Source organism: Chiloscyllium plagiosum, chromosome 13, assembly GCF_004010195.1.
Source record: "Chiloscyllium plagiosum isolate BGI_BamShark_2017 chromosome 13, ASM401019v2, whole genome shotgun sequence".
Classification (NCBI taxonomy): Eukaryota; Metazoa; Chordata; class Chondrichthyes; order Orectolobiformes; family Hemiscylliidae; genus Chiloscyllium; species Chiloscyllium plagiosum.
The window spans coordinates 11286094-11304641 of NC_057722.1; the positions used below are offsets into that span (position 1 = coordinate 11286094).

The following is an 18548-nucleotide window of genomic DNA, read 5'->3' on the forward strand; positions in this document are numbered from 1 at the left end:
TCATCCAGTACGATGCTTCACTTTACTCAGTTTAGTGTTCCTGAAATAATTCTAGGGTTTTCCCCTTCGCATATCAACCTGGATTTCATTCTATACAGGGTTAAAACACCCCTGATATCATTCCCATAGTCACCTTCTGCTTATGACCATTCGTTCTACTTCTGCAGTTCAATAGAAAGTAATGTTCCAAATTAATCTTTTATATTCTTCTAAAGCTCTATACCATCACCTATTAACTTTCTAGACAGAAAAGCCCAAGTTTCCCAAATAATTTCTCACATCTCAAACTCCTACTCTTCAATGCATGGTGGTGTCCTTTATTTCTTGGTGAACAGAGCACTGTACAGTTTAATTACACCCCTCTCTGACTTGTATGATACTATTTTGGTTCACAAGCTTGGATTAGCTAACAATCAAATCCATGTTCAAAATTTTCTGGTAAGCTTTCCCATAGTGCCTCTCTAAACAAGTGCAGGAGATGAAATAGTTGCCTCCTTCACCCCCTCCCTTCCCACCATCCACAGTCTGAGATGCTGCTTAAACAATGATTCACTTCTACTCTATGGACTGGATTCACTGTTCGTGATGCTCCTACAGTGGGTGGGCGTACACGGATTGGATCTCTGCTTTGCAGAACAGCGCAATTCAAAAAGTTCAAGCAAATGCCATTCTAATTCACTGTCCCACCCCTGCCCCGCTAGCAATTAAGGTAGCTCAAGCATGCGGCGGTCAGCAATCCAACCTGACCTCAGTTTGGACAGTGTTTCACATTGCCCCCGGGCCCTGAAACTTCCACTGGAAACCTACAGCTCACATTTCCAGCAGTCTCCATAACTCCCTCTGTCACATTTCACTTGGTGTGGTTGGGTTTCCTGTACGGGCAGCTGCTGTTGCACACTTCTCCCTCATCAACTGGTCAGATACAGTATGGCATTTCAATGGGGCATAGGTTCCAATGAATAGCTCTCTATTTGGGCATATTCCCCTTTATCACTGGGGATTACTTTGGAGGGTGTTGCAGGCAGCAGTCCAATGTATGAAAAAGGTTAAAGTTGTGCACAGACTCCTGGGCTACTTGTGGTGCATACAAATTTGAGGATGTGGTTTCCACATGTACACTGGGTGCAGTAGATTGCAGTTCCTATATCACTTCCTGCCGGGAGAGCACTCCTTAGATTTTGTTTACACCTCAGCCTCACACTCCTGATCTCTTTGGCTGGCCAGCCAGCCAGCCTGCAGGGGGCAGTAACAGATTAATGGACCTTCACATGAGTCTGCTCCTTGGACTCAGGCAGGTGATCATTAACGGGGAGGGCACTTGATCTAAGTGCATGTCCTTATACTTATGACCATGCCAAGGTATCCTTGAAGAGCAGGTACGCCGTGTACACTGGACTGCTTAAAATCTGCCATGGCGAGTGGACACCACAGGAGTTATTAACCTCTGAAGTAACATTTTAATTTTGTTGAAAGTTAAATATTGAGTGCTTGTTTTTGTTACAAGGCTCCTTTAAGGGACAGGAAACTCTTTAATCTGATTTAATTTGGTTTCAGTTTAGTTCTTTTAATTTAATTTGATTTGAATGTTTGTAATTGGCTCCTGTTGTGAAGATGTAGGAGTACCTTACGTTTAAGAGCATGGAAAAGCTAGCAAGGACTTAGAGAAGCACACAGTACTGGAAAGTTCAAAATGTAACATGCTGCAACACAAATTCCCAGCTCGGTGAACAGAACCACAACAACGAGCACCCAAGCTACAAATCTTCTCACAAACCTTAAAACGTAACTTTTGGTCGAACAGGTAGATTAGCTGGGTTGCCTGGATACAAAATCAAATTTGAATTTGGCTAATCAGTTTAAATTATGCCCCAAGATACCAAACTCCAATCAAGTTTGAATTTAGTATTTTGACAATATTAAAACTAATGAAACGATCTAATGCTTTGGGGGTATAAATATCAGACATTTTGGAACATTTAGTCAGAACAGCAAAGAGAACAGCTTGTAAAAAGATCTGCTCCCTTAAAGGTACCTTTATCTATCAACGACCTGAAAAACAGAATCCCTAAGAAGAAAAGAAGACACAGGCAAATACAGGGGACACTAGGCAAGCTGAGTTTTGAAACATGATTTTTTTTGAGGTAAATCATAATCAGGACTTTTTAAATCAGACCAGAATTGTAGAGGGGAAGATAAAAGATAGGTTTAGATAAATGAATTGTAAATAGTTGTTAGTTAATTATTCTCTGTTAGACTTCAAAAAATAAAATTGTTAATCTTTACTTCAAATAGTGACTTTTGGGATAGTTCTTGTCTCTCGAATTATCACAGATTACAACAAGAGATAAATCTTTTCTGTGTTGCTGGTTTAAATTAGCAGGGAGGGGTTTACCCCATGTCGTAACACTTCAGTCCCACATACTGTCCTCAGGATCTGGATGTAGGTTTGCTTGCTGAGCTGGAAGGTTCATTTCCAGACGTTTAGTCACCCTACTAGGTAACATCTTCAGTGGGCCTCCGGGTGAAGCACTGCTAACAATTCCTGCTTTCTATGTTTGGGTTTCTTTGGGTTGGTGATGTCATTTCCTGTTCTTTTTCTCAGGGGGTGGTAGATGGGGTCTAACTCAATGTGTTTGTTGATTGTAGGGTTGATAGTACCTAGTAGGGTGACAAAACGTCTGGAAATGAACCTTTCAGCTCAGCAAGCAAACCTACATCCACAACCTCAACCTGAGCTACAAATCTTCTCTAAATGTGCTAATATCTGTCCTCAGCTTGCTGCACTGTTCTAATGAAGCTCAACATAAGCTTAAGGAACAGCATCTCATTGTTCACCTAGGCATTTACAGTCTTCTGGACTCTACATCAAGTTCAACAATTTCAGATCTTCACAAGAAATAGCTCCTAATTTTTTTGGACTGTGTGTTCTCGCAATCATTCTACAGTTCCCATTTACACCTCCTTGTGACCCATCTTCTAATTCTTGACTTGTTCCTTTTTGTCATTTAAACACTCCTGGCGACCAGCCCATTACAGATCTGCCTTTTTATTCTTCCATCTATCCTCTTTCCCTGTCTTTGTACTTGCGTAAAAACTATTATATCTTTAACTTGTCCCCATTCTGATGCAAGATCATTGAGCTGAAACATTAACTGTTTCTCTCCCTGGAAGCTGCCAGACCACTGGAGAATTCCAGTATTGCTCTTTTTATTTCAGATTTCCAGCAATTACAGAACTCATTTGCTTTTGGAGTGGAATAATTTAATTAATTTAGGCACAAATTAATATATTCATGGAAGTCAAAAACAAGTTGCATTTATATAGGATTTTCCCTATGTTAAAGGGACTAAGGGCCTAATTTATTGACCACTCAATATTAATCATAATTTATTTGCACATGTAAATTTGTGTGCATTGCTATACCATGGGAAGCCAATAGTAGCCTTACACTTTGGTAGCTTTCTACTCAGTTTCTGACAGGACCGTCAATTGTTCATTCTGCACCCTACACCTCACAAAGCAAGACAGATTGTTGCTTAGTTGGGAATGGAACTATAGGCTACTCAGCTTAACATCTGTCATGAGAAAAATGTTAGAATCTATTACAAAGGATGTAATAACCAAGTGTTTAGAAATACTTACTATGATCAAGCAGAATCAGCATGGCATCATGAATGCCTGACAAATTTATTACAGTTCTATGAGGAGGTAATAGGCAGTTAGATAAGGTTTTGCACATAAGGCTACATAAGAACAGACAAACCCCATAGTGTTGAGGGTAGTACATTAGGATGGACAGAGGATTGGTTAACTAATAGAACACATGGTTGGAATAAAAGGGAACATTTTCAGGAAGGCAACCATGCTGGTAATCGTGCTGGGCCTACAATTATTTACCATATAGATATTAATGACTTGGATGATGGAAATAAATGTATTATAGCCATGTTTGCGGAAGATACAAAAAAAGTGGGAAGGCAAGTGGTGAAAATGACATAAGTCTGCTGAGGGACACAGGTTGATTGAGTGGGCAAAAACTTGGCAGATGGAACACAATGAGGAAAAATGGGAAATTGTGCATTTTGACAACAATAGAGGAGCTGAATGTTATTTAAATGGAAATACTGCAGCGAGCTACAGCACAGAACGATTTGGGGCCCTTAATTCATCAATTCCAAAAAGCTAGAATCCACGTTCTGCAAGGAAGAGGGAAAGAAAATGGAAGATTGATCTTTATTTCAATGGGCAAGGAGCACCTTGTGACAGAGTGACTTCTAGCATGTTGATGCGCGACTGCCGGAAAGATACCCCAAAATTCAAGTCTTTTTATACCCAATCCAAAGTGTAATCGAGATTATAGTTGGGAGTTGAAGTTGACTGAGTGTTTGTTAGCTTTGTGAATTTTGGTTAACGACTTTAAGATTTGGGATTGGGTGTTTATTGGCCTTGGAAGTTTGCTCACTTGATGTGTTGGTGGCTTTAGGCTTTGTGCAGTTGGTGTGGGGAGATTGAGGTAGGGATGATTTGCAGGAAGAGATTAAGGGGTTTGTTTGAGTTCTGTAGAATTACTTACAATATGTGAACTAGAATGTAAACTTCCATCTCCCAAGGAAGTTTCTTTCTCTGCTACATTAATCCTTTAATGAAGCCTAACAATCATAAACTCAAACTCAAAGCTCACATCATCTATCAAAGCCACTCCCTCGAGTATGCTTACTCTCCAATCAAAGCTCGTTGCAGTCACAGATCTGACTCATCGCAACCTGATCCTCTTATTACTTTAATCCTTGCTACGAAACTCAGCCATTAACACATGATGGAACAAGGCAGTGTCCATTTATCTGACGAGTTTTAAATTACTCTTCCATTTGAGATACAATTAAGTCAATGCATCGTACCATTTCTTACACACTCAAAATAATGATTACAGTTTAAGAGGCAAAAGAGGAATGATCCCAGGATCTGTAAAGTACAGCCTAGAATTGACCAGCATAGATCTTCTCCTCACCTGGAGGGAATGGAGAATCCGAGGTATGTTCCTGATTTCAGTGCTCTCTCAGTGGGAGAAATGTCCTTCCTGCTTTGAACAGAGAAGCGGCTCCTTGCCGTAAGCACAGCAACAGCAGCAGAAAAACTCACACAGACGTTACTTTTCTCTCAGCTTTTATTGCCCGACCTACTGCTTGTTGTCCAAGTCTCTGGTGTGTAATTAAACAATCTATTCCTTACTCAACATGCAGATAAGGCATTCACACATTAAATAGAGTTTTGTTCGAGTCCAATGGGACTGATCATCTACTGTACAATGCCAAGTATTTATCAGGCGATTGCAAATAAACATTCAACGGAGGGGCACTTCAAAATGCCAGCATTCCTCTTCTTCAAGGTTCGTTTTTGCATAGTTTGTTGTGGAGGAATTTAAAGCAGCTGCCTTTCGTCCGGGACTACTTCAGCAAAGGGACAGCTCCTTCGAGGGGGAGGCTGTGTGATGGGGTTTATATATTCAGCACACGGGAGTGGCTCTGGAACACCGCTGAGGAATTCGAAGATGGCGACAATTTTGTCTTCACCACTGGCTCCTTAGCATAAAATCAGAAAGAGTTACAGAGAGAGAGTGAAGTAGTTCCTCACAGCCGCTGCACTGAGTTTTCACACTAGTCAGATATTCTCAAAGTATTTCACAGCCAGTGAATCATTTTGGGAGTTCACACATTGTTGTTTCATAGGAGATGACTGAGCAATAACCAAAATAATCTCACTCTACGGGAAAGTGCAAGGGGACTTTTTTTTAACATCCACCTGAACAAGCAGATGAGGCCTTTATGTAACTGGCCCATCATTAAATTCCCACCCCCCACCTTATTAACACCATTGGTTCACTCCCCACTGAAGTGATACTCATGTAGTGGGAGAGGCAACTCATGTAGAGGGGCTGATGAATACAAGAGGGGGCAAAGTGTGGAGGAGGGGTCATGTCAGTGAGGGAATGGCCAGTTCTGGGATCAGAGAGCTGGAATTTTCCTGAGCTGGGGCAAATAGGGCAACAGTGGAATCTCACCACCCAATAGTTCTCTCAATCTCCAGTACACTCCCACCCATTCCATGATTGTTTAGATTTGGCAGCTCCACAAGAGCCAAGGGTGAAGAGGCAACCTGGGGAAAAACAACCCTGGAATTAGTAAACAGTCAAATCTAGTGTTCAGGTATTCTACATACTAACAGGCTGCTGCTTGTTGTCTGGCTGCCATCATAGCAAGCTGTTACTTTTAATAGAACCTTAAAATGGTGTCTATTGATTGAGAAATTACAATTTTAGCATTTCAGCTTTTGAAAAGATTAGGCGTCAGCAAAAGTATTCTGTATTCTGTTGCCAGGACTGCTCATTAGTTGCATTGAGAAATGCTGAGAGATGCAGGATCTGTTTTCTGAATTGGTTTCTGCAATGCTTTTTGCTAAGGGTTAGGTTTTTTTGCCTCACTAACAGTTGCGATGGACAACATGTCTGGTGATGCAGGTCTAAGCCCTGAAGTATATTCCCTTATGAAAGATTGAATCTGTTTAAGTATTGGAACTTCACATTGATTGCGTTTTAAACCTTCCACAGGAAGTTATAAGTAGGAATTAACAACTTGTTAATATGATGCCAATTAAAATCTCTGGCCGAGATACTGAACAATTCAAACTGCGGTGACTCATTTTCTTCAGGTAGGAGATTGCTCATCAAGATTATAAAGATTTTAAGTTTTAAAATGTTTTCTTGTCTCTTTTTCCCCTTTGTTCCGCTTTTTGTAGCAGATTGAACTCAATACATCTTCCTTCTCTCATTCTTAGATCTCACTTTTGAAGAAGAATCATATAGGATTCAAAACATTAAATCTCTTTTTCTCTCCACAGCGACCTGCTAAGTTTCTCCCAGCACTTTGTTTTTGTTTCTTAAATCTCACAGTTGCCTGGCACCATGTTGTTCTCATCACAGGATGAGCAGTTCACACTTCCAGGATTTACTGTGGAAAATATTTTGGAGCTGAAAGGTGAAGATGATAAATAAAAATGCTCATGGTGAGATACTCTACTCCAGTCTGATCTAGCCTCCAGCACAGCGCTGGGTGGAGAATTTCAATCACATCAGGCTATGACATTATCTGAGAGTTTATCCATTATTTCTGTAAATCCCCTGCAGTTTAGGATATGAAAGTGACAGTACAGCACAGAGTGTTATATAAATGAAGGCAATGACTCCATTTGTGTACAGCTCAACAGTTTGCAGCCTGTCAGTGAATTACTGCAGGGCTGATAGCTCAGTGAATAAAGGGGTGGGACATGCTGTCAAACTACTGCCTCTTCCTGTCTGCTGCTGAAACACATTCCTTGGCTACCTCTCAACCAGACTGTGCCAACACTCTCCAACTTACTTCTTGTCTTCCACCTTTGGAAAATTGGAGCTCATTCAAACTTCTGCTGCTTGGACCTCATCTCATTCCCATTCTCCCTGTAGACCCTGTCCTCACTGAGTAACATTGGCTCCCAATCCATAACACCTCCATTTTGAAATTCTAATCTTGTTTTGAAATGCTCCCATTGTCTTGCCCATCCCTATCTCTGCCATTTTCTCCATCTTTTTAACTGTCCAGGTGTCTGCACTCCTCCAACTCTGGCCTCTTGATTTTCAGAGCTCCACAATTGATGGCTAGGCCTTCAGCTCTCTGCACATGAAGCTCTGAAATGCCCCTCTCTACTTCTCTCCACATTTCTGTCTCCCCTTCCTCCTATAAAGGTCTACATCTTGAACCACACTGTTCAGCATTTGCCCTAATCTCTCTCTCTCTCTCTCTGGCTTGGAGCTAAATTTCTTTTTTCAAGTTATGCTCAATAAAGCACCTTTTTACCTTTTAACCATGTTAAAGGTGCTACTTAAACAGTAATTATTTTCAACTGGATCATCCTTTGATCCAACTATATAAATGGAATTGGAATTGACTACAATGAAAAGTTAACAAGTCCTCACTCACAGAGCCATCTCAAAAATAGGAATGAGAAAGGCCATTTAACCCAATTATAAAGCTTGCAAGCTGACTGAACCGTACACAAATGCCATTACATCTATTGTTTAAGTTCTAGTCAGACCTTGCATTCACATTGCTTGGACTTACACCAGAAAGTTCTTGGATTCTGAACGAATAAAGGCAAATAAAAAGCCACGGATCTCTACCAAAGTTAAGGACTTTTGCCCAACCAAGTGCTACCCTAATCCAATTCAACCAGTGTTGTGGAACTTTTGACAAGACAGCACTGCCATGGTAATGTACTGAAACATTTGCCCAGTTTGTAAGCTAGAAGCTCCAATGTACAGCTGAATTAAAGAATTCATGGGGTCTCTGGTGATGCTAAATGGGCTGCTTGTCTTGCACCTCACTTGATTCCAATGGAAAAGAAATTTGGGAGAGGTTTAAAATGTGCGACTGGTTTGATTTTATTCCATTTTTTAAACCTAGTGTTGAAATTTTAAATGAACTTAATTGAGTAATTAAAGTAAGCTGGAATCCATTAACAAAGAAACATGCAAAATTGTACTTAAGACAATCTCTAGGAGATTAAAATCCATATACATGAGAATGGACTGACATGTACTTACTGAGCTCTCTGTCTTTGTCGTGTCGTCAGCCTCTGTTACTGAAGCTATTTGGTGCTGGGACTTGCTGGATGTAACCTGCAGTGGTTCAATACGCCGGAATGCTTCCTCTGTGAAGGCAGCCCTGTAACTGCTCTCAAGGACAATCTTGTCTCCTGGGGGCGTGTACACCTGTCTTATCTTCACAGGTTTGACCACTTTAACTCCAGTCCATGCCTGGAATTCCTGTCTGGAACAAAAGAGGGGGTTTAGTACAAGTGTGTGTTACAAACAGGGTTTCCACAGGTTGCTTGTCACTGGTGATGAACATTTCAGACAAACATCTGACATGCCCTGACAAATATCTGACATTTCCAATGAATATGCCATTACAGTATGCCAATGTACTGAAAACACACCTCCTTCCTTTAAACCAGCCATCTTAGGAATTCAAGGTGAATAAGACTGTCCTCAAATGACTAGGAGAACATGAGGTCTGCGGATGCTGGACATCAGAGTCGAGAGTGTGGTGCTGGCAAAGCTCAGCAGGTCAGGCAGCATCTGAGGAGGAGGGCTCTTGCCCGAAACATTGATTCTCCTGCTCCTCGGATGCTGTCTGACCCGCTGTGCTTTTCCAGCACCACACTCTCGACTCTGTCCTTAAATGACACTTAGCACAAATCATTCCAATATTTACAACTGATTGAAGGTGACCATTTTAGCCTCTCTGAAGAGAACTAAGTCACCAACTACATTTACAAGATACACCGTCCAGCTTGTTTGCTTCTGGATCAGACTGTTCTTAACCTTAATTTCCTATTGGATTCCTATCCTCTCCTTCACAACTCCATTTACTTTCACTGCTGTAATATCACCTGTCTCCACTTCAGCTAACCTCCTGTTGAGATCCTGATCCACCATCTGGACCTCCAAATTTTCAATGCTTCTCTGATCTGCTGTCACTCACACTCCGTAATCATAACTCTCCATTCATTCCATTCATAATGTCCTCACAGGGATCTTGTCCAGGAATGCTTCAATTTGAAAACTTGTCATCATTATGTTTGAATCTCTCCATGACTTCACCCCATCTCTGTGTCTTCCTGAAGCCCTACAACCCTCTAGGACCTTGGTGTTCCTATAATTCTTATCTGGTGCGCAGTCACAGTTTAAAAATCATACCCCTTGGATGCTGTGCTATCAATTGTACAGGTCTTAAACTTTAATTTCCCCCTCCCCCACCCCCGAAGCACTGTAACCACCTCCATCAAGATCCTCCTTTTCTGGCTATCATTTCAACCATTTACTATAAGATTTCTTTCTTTAGCTCAGCGGCAGTTACTTTTACTGATAAAAGTACCTCGGGACTTTTTGGTCTGCAAAAGATGCTATACAAATGCACATTGATCTCCACTCCACAAGGACAAGGAGCTGACCAGAAACAGAAGACCGGCAACAGAACAATAAAATGGAAAATAGTGATCAGGTGCTGTGATGTTTGGGTTTTAAAAGCCTGAAAGGAAAATTAGTTTAAAAGCAAACCTGAAAGCTCTAATGAAAATTGGAAAGGAGTCGAGTATTCTCTCCAATTAATGTTGACATACATCCAAGAGTTATTGTGCTGTTTCTTTGATTATGAAATATGAGCAGCACCAATCGCAGTGAAAATAAAAAGCAGGTCTTAGGGGTCTATTTGTACAGCGATGGTATCCCAACCTCTGAGCCAAGAGGCAAGGGCTCAAGTTCCACCTGCTCCAGAGGGTGTGTAACAACATTGTAGGGATTCTGTGATTCAGTGGGCAAGAGGTTGTTCGGCCCTTCAAGTCCACACCGACCCTCTGAACAGCATCCGGCCGAATCCCACTGCCCTACCCTGTCCATGTAAACCTGCATTCCCCGCGGCTAATCCACCTAGCCTGCACATCCCAGGAGCACTATGGGCAATTTAACATGGCCAATCCAGCTAACCTGCACATCTTTGGATTGTGGGAGGAAATCCACGCAGACACTGGGAGAATGTGCAAGCTCCACACAGGCAGTCACCCGAGGCTGGAATTGAATCCGGGTCCCTGGTGCTGTGAGGCAGCAATGCCATCCCCATCCTATCCCTATTATTCCATGACTAGTTCTAAACTGATCACATTATTTGATTTTAATCCACAACCAAATATCAACTAAAATTTCTTGTTTCAAAGTAGACTCCATTTAAGCATACAAGCACTAGAATTCCTGCAGTACTGATCTTGTTGGAAAGTGTAAATTACGGTTTCCAAAACCCTATCCGTAATATTCACACATTATTTGTGCTGTGATATTCATTGCACCTTGTATATAGTGTGGGAGCCTAGAAACCACAATTACACAGTTCAAAATGGCTCAGTAAAGACTTGCTCATCAACTCTCCAGAATAACTCTGTCATTGTTTTTGAACTCCTTAATCAAAACAGTTTAAACCTATTAGAAGGTTACAGGTAGGATAGCAGTCAGACAGACATAGGGTAGTGCATGTACAGAATGTGTCTACATGGTCTAGTTTAAGTTCAGTTGGCAAGCAACCAGTGTGAACCATGCTCCCTATTCATAATCTGGAGGCAGGGCAGCTGAACATGAAGACGCTACTGCCACCTTAGAAAGGGAGGACAAGAGTATCAGGGATGAAGTAAAACATCAGTTAGAGCAGCAGCAGTAAGGAAGAAGGAGGCTTGTAAGGATGGCTGGCTTAATAACACGCGCTGAAAATGTGTTGCTGGAAAAGCGCAGCAGGTCAGGCAGCATCCAAGGAACAGGAGAATCGACGTTTCGGGCATAAGCCCTTCTTCAGGAGTCCTGAAGAAGGGTTATGCCCAAAACATCGATTCTCCTGTTCCTTGGATGCTGCCTGACCTGCTGCGCTTTTCCAGCAACACATTTTCAGCTCTGATCTCCAGCATCTGCAGTCCTCACTTTCTCCTTAATAACACGCGCTCAACCTGCTTCCAGCTTCTCCTGCCTCAATCTGAGGAGCCCTCTAACATACATAAAATAACTGTCTCAGCCTTCTCCTGAGAAAGTGTTGTGGGCAGGCAAAGTGTCAAGTAACATTCATGCCATACAGGTGCCAGGCAATGACCATCTCCAATAGAGATCATCTAAACATCGGCCCTTGACATTCATCACTGAATCCACCTCCTACCCCCACTATCAACATAGTGGGGGTTACCATTGATCAGAAACTGAACTGGACTTGACATATAAACACAGTAGCTTCAAGAGCAGGTCGGAGGCTAGGAATCCTACAGCAAGTAACTCGCCTCTTGACTCCCCAGAGCGTGTCCACCATCTATAATGCACAAGACAGGAATGTGCTGGAATACTCCCCACTTGCTTGGATGAGTGCAGCTCCAATAATGCTCAAGAAGCTCATTACCATCCAGGCCAAATCAGCTACTTGATTGGTACTGTATCCACAGACATCCACTCCCTCCTCCACTGATGCTCTGCAGCAACAGTGTCTATTATCTACAAGACACACTGTATAAATTCACCAAGGTTCCTTAGACTGCACCTTCCAAACTGATTACCACTACCATATAGAAGGACAAGGTCAGCAGATACACGGGAACACCACCTCCTGCAAGTTCCCCTCCAAGTCACTGACCATCTTGATTTGGAAATACAAGTGTTGCTGGTTCAAAGAGTTGCTTCTTCCCTGACACCACCGTAGGTGTACTTACAGCAAATGGTTCAAGAAGGCAGTTCATCATCACCTTAAAGGGCAATTAGGGATGGACAATAAATACTGACTCAACGAAAGCCTCCATTCCCTGAATGAATAAAAATAAAGCAGTATCTGTTGGATATAGAAATTTGTCACGTGATCACAATTAGCAAATATCAATGAAGTTATCACTTGATATTCTGGTACAGATTTGATTTTGCAATAACGCCTTGCAAATCCATAAGCTCTACCAAGTAGAAGAATAAGGTGAGAGGCACATGGGGCACAATACAATCTGCAAGTGTCGTCCAAGTCACACAGCATCCAGACTTGTAAGTGTATTGCTGTTCCTTCATTATCATTGAGTAAATGTTAAACCTCTCTATCTATACCACACAAACTGCAGAGATTCAAGATCAACACAACTTTCTCAAAGGTTAGGAAAGAGAGGTTAGCCTTATTGGAGATGCCCACAAACCAATGGATGAAAAGAAACAAAGGAAGCTAATGGCCATAAAATAGTCCTATTGCAACATGCAAATAGGCCATCAATAATTCTAGGGGTTTTGCATCTACTACTCTATCTGGCAGTCCATTCCAGGTATAAAATCATCTCTATGCAAAGCAAAACTTCCATCATTTAGCTCTGTTTGCATTTTACTAGTTCAAACCGGAGGCTGCTTCTTTTAACTACATAATTTAGTTGAAAATTGTTATCTAGATTCACGTTCTCTGGAACCTACAAAGTCGGAAGAGGGCACAGATGATTTCTTAATTCAACTTGCTGCCATCTGATTAACTAACAATTCTCATGTTCTTGAGGACTCTGGACAGGGCACTGCCATGTGTGACAGCAGCAGAGGTTCACAAGGCAAAAAGTCCTGTGATGGTGGGATGGAGGACAATTTGAGCAGATTATATCTTACATTATCTGTTTTCTGTAACTAGTTTATATTTTCTCAGGCAGTGTTCATGGAGATATATATTTAAACTGAGCATTTTTCTGCTCTGTTGCGGGTAGTATTGTTGGATATTTCCCATTCAGTTTAAAAGGTGGATGAATCATTAGTTTTAAACTTTATTCAAAAGATGGGAGGTGGAATTTTCAGATCCTGGCCCCAGCAAGCCCATTATTTTCACATTCACTGAGAGTGTGAATACTCTTGGATTAGGGATGAAACAGGCCTCAAGTGGGCTGGAATGGGATATCACCGCCCAGGAGTTCTTAAACCCCAACTATAATTGTGCCATCAACTACTTGGAGGGTTTTAGATAGGAAGAGAGATTCTGGACTTGTTTTCCTTGGAGCAGAGGGAACCCAGGTGGGAATGACTGAGATATATAAAATTATGAGGGACATAGACAGGAAGAAACATTTCCCTTTGGTAGTGGCATCAATGACCAGGGATATAGATTTAAGATAAGGGGCAGGAGATAAAGGTGTTACAGTCAGAAAGCTTCATAACATAAAAGTATTTAGATGTGCACTTATGATGCCAAGGCATACAAAGCTGTAGGCCATGTGCTAGAAAATGGGATTAGAATAGTTACATGGCTGTTCTTGTTTTAAACTGGTCTGGACACAATGGGCTGAAGGGCCTTTTTCTGTGCTGAAGACATCTGTGGTAGAAATTAAAGCTGGCATAAATACAGGAATTTAATGGGCAATCTGGGACATTGGTGAATTGTAGCCTTCTGGGATTTTACATTGCGATTGTACTTGACCATTTCAGCACAGTGTAATTTTATAGGTGCTGCCAGAAATACAGAAAGCCATACTGGGACAAGTTGACAGTAGTCCGATCCCTTTAAAACAATGAGCTTATAATGATCACTGTTTCAGAGACGCTATACAGCAGCTGCAGTTGCTGGAAAATGAGCAAGGATAATGCAAATACCAAGTACAAGCCTTTGATGCTGTCACAATTCCCAAATACAAGGAGGTACTTGTTGTTTTATCAGAACAGCTCAATCATTATTCATAGATAACCCAACAATCCTGTTATGATTTCAGTTCCCACTACTGTTTCCCCAGGACCAGCACACAGCAGCTGTCTCAGACAAAGAGAGGTTTACCAGAGAGCCAGCAGAGACTTAACTTAGATGGGAGAGACAGTTCCAATGCTGGGTTGAAGACTACAATATTGTAGTTTAAACCATTGGACTTGCATTCTGTTTGGAATGACTCAAGTGTAATAAGTGGAATGTTTTTATCTCCTTATCTTTCTTACTTTGACTGTGTCTCTCTGACAACCTGTAGCCCTGATTCTAACACAAGCCAGACATGAATAGTAAGAATTTGAGTGAGTCTCAATTTAATGAATTCATCTAACTTAATGAATTATATCTGATCAATGAGTTATAATCAGGGCTCATGTATCTGGAACTGTGTATCGCTCTGTCTATTCTCTATCCCCCTCATTGTCACTGTATGGGAGACTGTGGAGTATCTTACACAGTGAATCAGATTTCTTGGCTCTGGAGCTTGGAGCTGTCAACAGTACAATGAGCTGCAATCTATCAGTGCTGTGTTCCATTGCTTTTCCAATACTGAATTGTAAATAATGCATCAAATAATGAGGAAACCAATTTGCAACATTGTCTTCTGATTTTCCTCAGTGAAACGTGTTAGTATCTCATAGGTTCTATTAATGGATGTTAAATACCTGATATTTGAAGGAAGAAGGTAAAGCAAGCAAGTATATAAGGGTTAACTTATTAATTAATCTCACCCGCCAGGGTTCTGGTGGTGCAGTGGGAGTTTCCCTATCTCAGAGTTAGGGGACTTACGTTCAAATCTCACTTGCTCCAGAGGGGTGCAAGGGAATCTCTGAACAGATTAAATTTACCTATGTGTGTATAGAAAGAGCTAGCCAGCACTAGGAAGAATTATTAAAAATGATTTTGCAAGCTCCATGACAAGCTGTAAACACAGTCTCCAGCAAAGCATTCTAGTCTTGGTGTAGTTACTTTGTAAAAATCAAACTGCTGTGACACACAGCCACGTCAGGTGGGACCTGAAACTACAAGAGACCTAATCTTTGTGTATTCTTCACTAATACGCTTGGACGTCCTCTTAACACAATGGAAGACTTTGACTTTAAAAAAATCTTTCAGTTTTGTTGTAAACAACTCAAAGAAGATCCATGCAATTGTCATAATTTTGAGTATTGCACAGCAGATGTGTGTCTTTGTTGGTGGCCGACAGATGTATCTGAAGTAAGAGAGAGAGTTAAAATGACCTAGCAACAGTTACAAGGCAGAGCTTATTAAACAAGTTACATGTCAATGCATCAAGTTCTCCTTGTACAAACAGGGAAAATGATGACAGACCCAATGATGGTGAAGACAAAGTGAAAGGAGTTAGTGGCACAGAGGAAGGGAGTGAAGCTGAGAGAGTAACAAAGACAGAGAGAGTGAAACTGAGAAATTAAAAACTGTAAATACAGAAACATGAGGAAGACAATGAAAGGGAGACATAAATACAGCAAGAGACAATGAGAACCAAAAGCTGATTGCCTATCCCTTTGTGAGTTACTTTGTTATTCATCAAGTTCTAGAATTGTCCTAATTGTGTTTCCCTGAACACTTGCTAATCCATCAATGTCCTATGGAAGGTCAGATATCCAAAGAATGAGCAGCATGCTTCAAAACTGCCTCAATAGCACAAAGAACACAAAGCTGCAATTACTGGTTTTAAGTACCAGAGTCTCCTATCAGAGTATAAGATCAGCATCATTAGTTTAGGTTTGATAATGATGGACATTTTTAATAAAGGCCCAATGATGCTTTGGGGAAAAAAATAAGACCGCTGCACTGGATATTAAAAAGGAAGGCATCTACTCTCTACGCCAATATTTCACATGCTGTTAATCAATGTTTATTTTCCCTCTGTACATTTATTCCTTTCTCCTTTTGATATGCATTGCTATTGCTATTTATATAACCGCTCATGGGTATCTATTAGCAACTGAAATACTGAAAGCTGGTATACAGCAGTTGCTGTTGGTTCTGTCCATAGAAAGCAGTTCAGCAGCTTACTGAGGTTTCTTCTGACAAGAACTTGACCTGTCCACCCCATCAGCTTGCTCAATTTGTCCACTGGCCATGGTGTGGAGCTGCTTGTTCAAACATCAGCCTTGGACGAGGCATAATTTTCACAAGTTATACATTAATAAAAGATAGCCTGCAATAATCAAGGAATTAACATGTCTCTGCCAATTTTTCGTTTACACTTGATTGTTTGTAGCCTTGGTATCCCTAATCTACAGATTACAGCGTCTGCCTATTTTGGGTCAGATTGTCTACTTTCACCCCCACAGACCTCTGCCACTCTCTCAGCTCAGCTGCCGTTCAAATAATCATCTGCAGCTTTGTTGTCTTTTGAATAGGCTCCTTTAATGCTCCTCTGTCTGACCCTTTATCCTTACTTTGTAAATTTCAACTCAACCTAATCACCATTGGCTTTTAGTGCAGTATGTTTCACTTACACATGAACCCTGCACTCATTGAGCCACATTACCTTCTAGCCCAAAATGCTTCCAGATAAAATTCTGATCTTTGTACAGTATTTAAATCCCTTTTTAATCTTGATCATGTTAACGCTGCTTTATCCAACAAACTCCCTTAAAATTCTCCATGACTATCCCTCTGGCATTGTTCCTCCATTAATGTCACCTCTGTGCTCTGTTAGCTTGATCAGTTCTACATTTGCGACCTAGTTTAGCAGGAGATGGGAGGAATGGATGTGAGGAAGACTAACTCCTGATTGGGGTGAGGGAGAGACTATCTCTTGATGGAGATGGAATTTGAGAACTCCTGATTTAGATGGAGCACCACAGCAAACCCCGAAATATGACAGTTACATTTTGTTACAATACACAGTGGGCCTGGGGAGTTACCCAGTCTAGCTCATGCTTGCCTCATATATCTTTATGACCAATTGAAACAAATGTCTGAATTCGCCAGTGAGGATCTGATAATGGATAAAACAAATTGAACAGAAGATCTAATTTGAACAAAGGGAGACATAATCCAAAACGGTTAGATGTGATTTTTAAAATGTGTTAATCATAAAACCTTATCTCCCAGCAGTAAGATGTGCTTCAGACACTTTAAGCTACATCTGGAAGAATGGACAATCTCAGTAGAAGTAATTCAGCTCAGTAGAACGAGCCTTTAAAGGGTCGATGAACCAAGGGGTTGTCTCACTGAAGAACAGTATCCCAAGGGTCAACACAAATTGTCTGGAGTGAGTGGCCTTGCACAGCACTGACCTGTAGGAGGTGGTCTTCACCGCAGGTCTGATCTGCTCCTCCGTGGTGTGCCTGTGCACGGGTTCCCTGGGATGGTTTTGCAGCTTGGTTTCTCTCTGCTGCTTGTCTGTGGCTGGCTCGGAGGGGTGCAGAGTGTGAGCGCTGACGCTGTTGGGCATGGCCCGCTGCTCCTGGCCGGCCTTCAGCCAGGGGTAATTCTCCTTCTTGGGGATGGGCCAGGCTTTGAAGTCGAGCTTGTACTGGGTGTCGCTGGAGAAGGGCACCTCGGAGGGCTGGTACTCCCGCCTCGGCTTGCAGCTCGCCTCCTTGCGCACCTTCCAGGATCTGAAGTCGTGCTTGGAGACCGACTCCTGGACATCAACCGGGGTCCCTCGGGGCTCGGGAGGGTTGCTGGGCAGGGCCGCGTCCGGAGATACCTGCTGGGCCACGGATCTCACCTCCTGCTCTATGACCTCGGAGTAATTCTGGACAGTCAGCGGCACCGAGAGATCCGATTTGTCCAACTGGCTCCAGAAGCGAGAGAGACAACAGACGCGGCTGATGCACGGCCAAGCCATAGCGCCGGCCAGGCGGGCTCCCGGCTCCCAGCTCCTGCCTCAGCCCAGCGAGCAATGGTACTGCAAAGCCCCGGCCGCAGTACTCCCCGGCACCATCCGGCCGCTTTCACCCGGCTAGAGCTTCCTTAGCGGGCTCCTCCATCAGCGCATCCAGATCCGCAATATTCACAGCGAGCCGGCGCATGTCCGCTCTCCTCCCCTTGCGCTGTCGCTGAGATGCTGCATTGGAAAGTCAGCTCACGTGTAACCCAACCCAGCCCAGCCCCCTAAATCTCCAGCCCAAGCCTACTCCCCTTGACCACCAATCCCCCTAACCCCATCCCCATCTCAAACCCAATCCCACCCCCTAACCCCAACTCCCAATGTCAACCCCTTAACCACCAATCCCCGTAACTCACAAATCCCAGGGT

At 42.3% G+C, this 18548-nt stretch overlaps 1 protein-coding gene across 1 annotated transcript; it reads right to left on the reverse strand.

Annotated features, from left to right (window-relative positions):
• Positions 1–5146: 5146 nt before the first annotated feature.
• Positions 5147–18382, reverse strand: map6d1 (MAP6 domain containing 1). Its single transcript, XM_043701860.1, has 3 exons — positions 17582–18382; positions 8633–8858; positions 5147–5579 (listed from the first exon to the last, which is right to left on the reverse strand). Exons 1-3 carry the CDS (start codon positions 18136–18138, stop codon positions 5496–5498), a joined length of 867 nt encoding a protein of 288 aa, XP_043557795.1. The 5' UTR covers positions 18139–18382; the 3' UTR covers positions 5147–5495.
• Positions 18383–18548: the final 166 nt, after the last annotated feature.

What these genes read in the sequence shown, in the direction of transcription:
- map6d1 (XM_043701860.1), bottom strand. Translation starts at nt 18,138, where the DNA reads ATGGCTTGGCCGTGCATCAGCCGCGTCTGTTGTCTCTCTCGCTTCTGG. An exon ending in GTGAAGACCACCTCCTACAG is followed by an intron (nt 8,859 to 17,581) that starts GTCAGTGCTGTG and finishes CTTTTGTTCCAG; the next exon opens with ACAGGAATTCCAGGCATGGA. An exon ending in CGACAAAGACAGAGAGCTCA is followed by an intron (nt 5,580 to 8,632) that starts GTAAGTACATGT and finishes TTTTATGCTAAG; the next exon opens with GAGCCAGTGGTGAAGACAAA.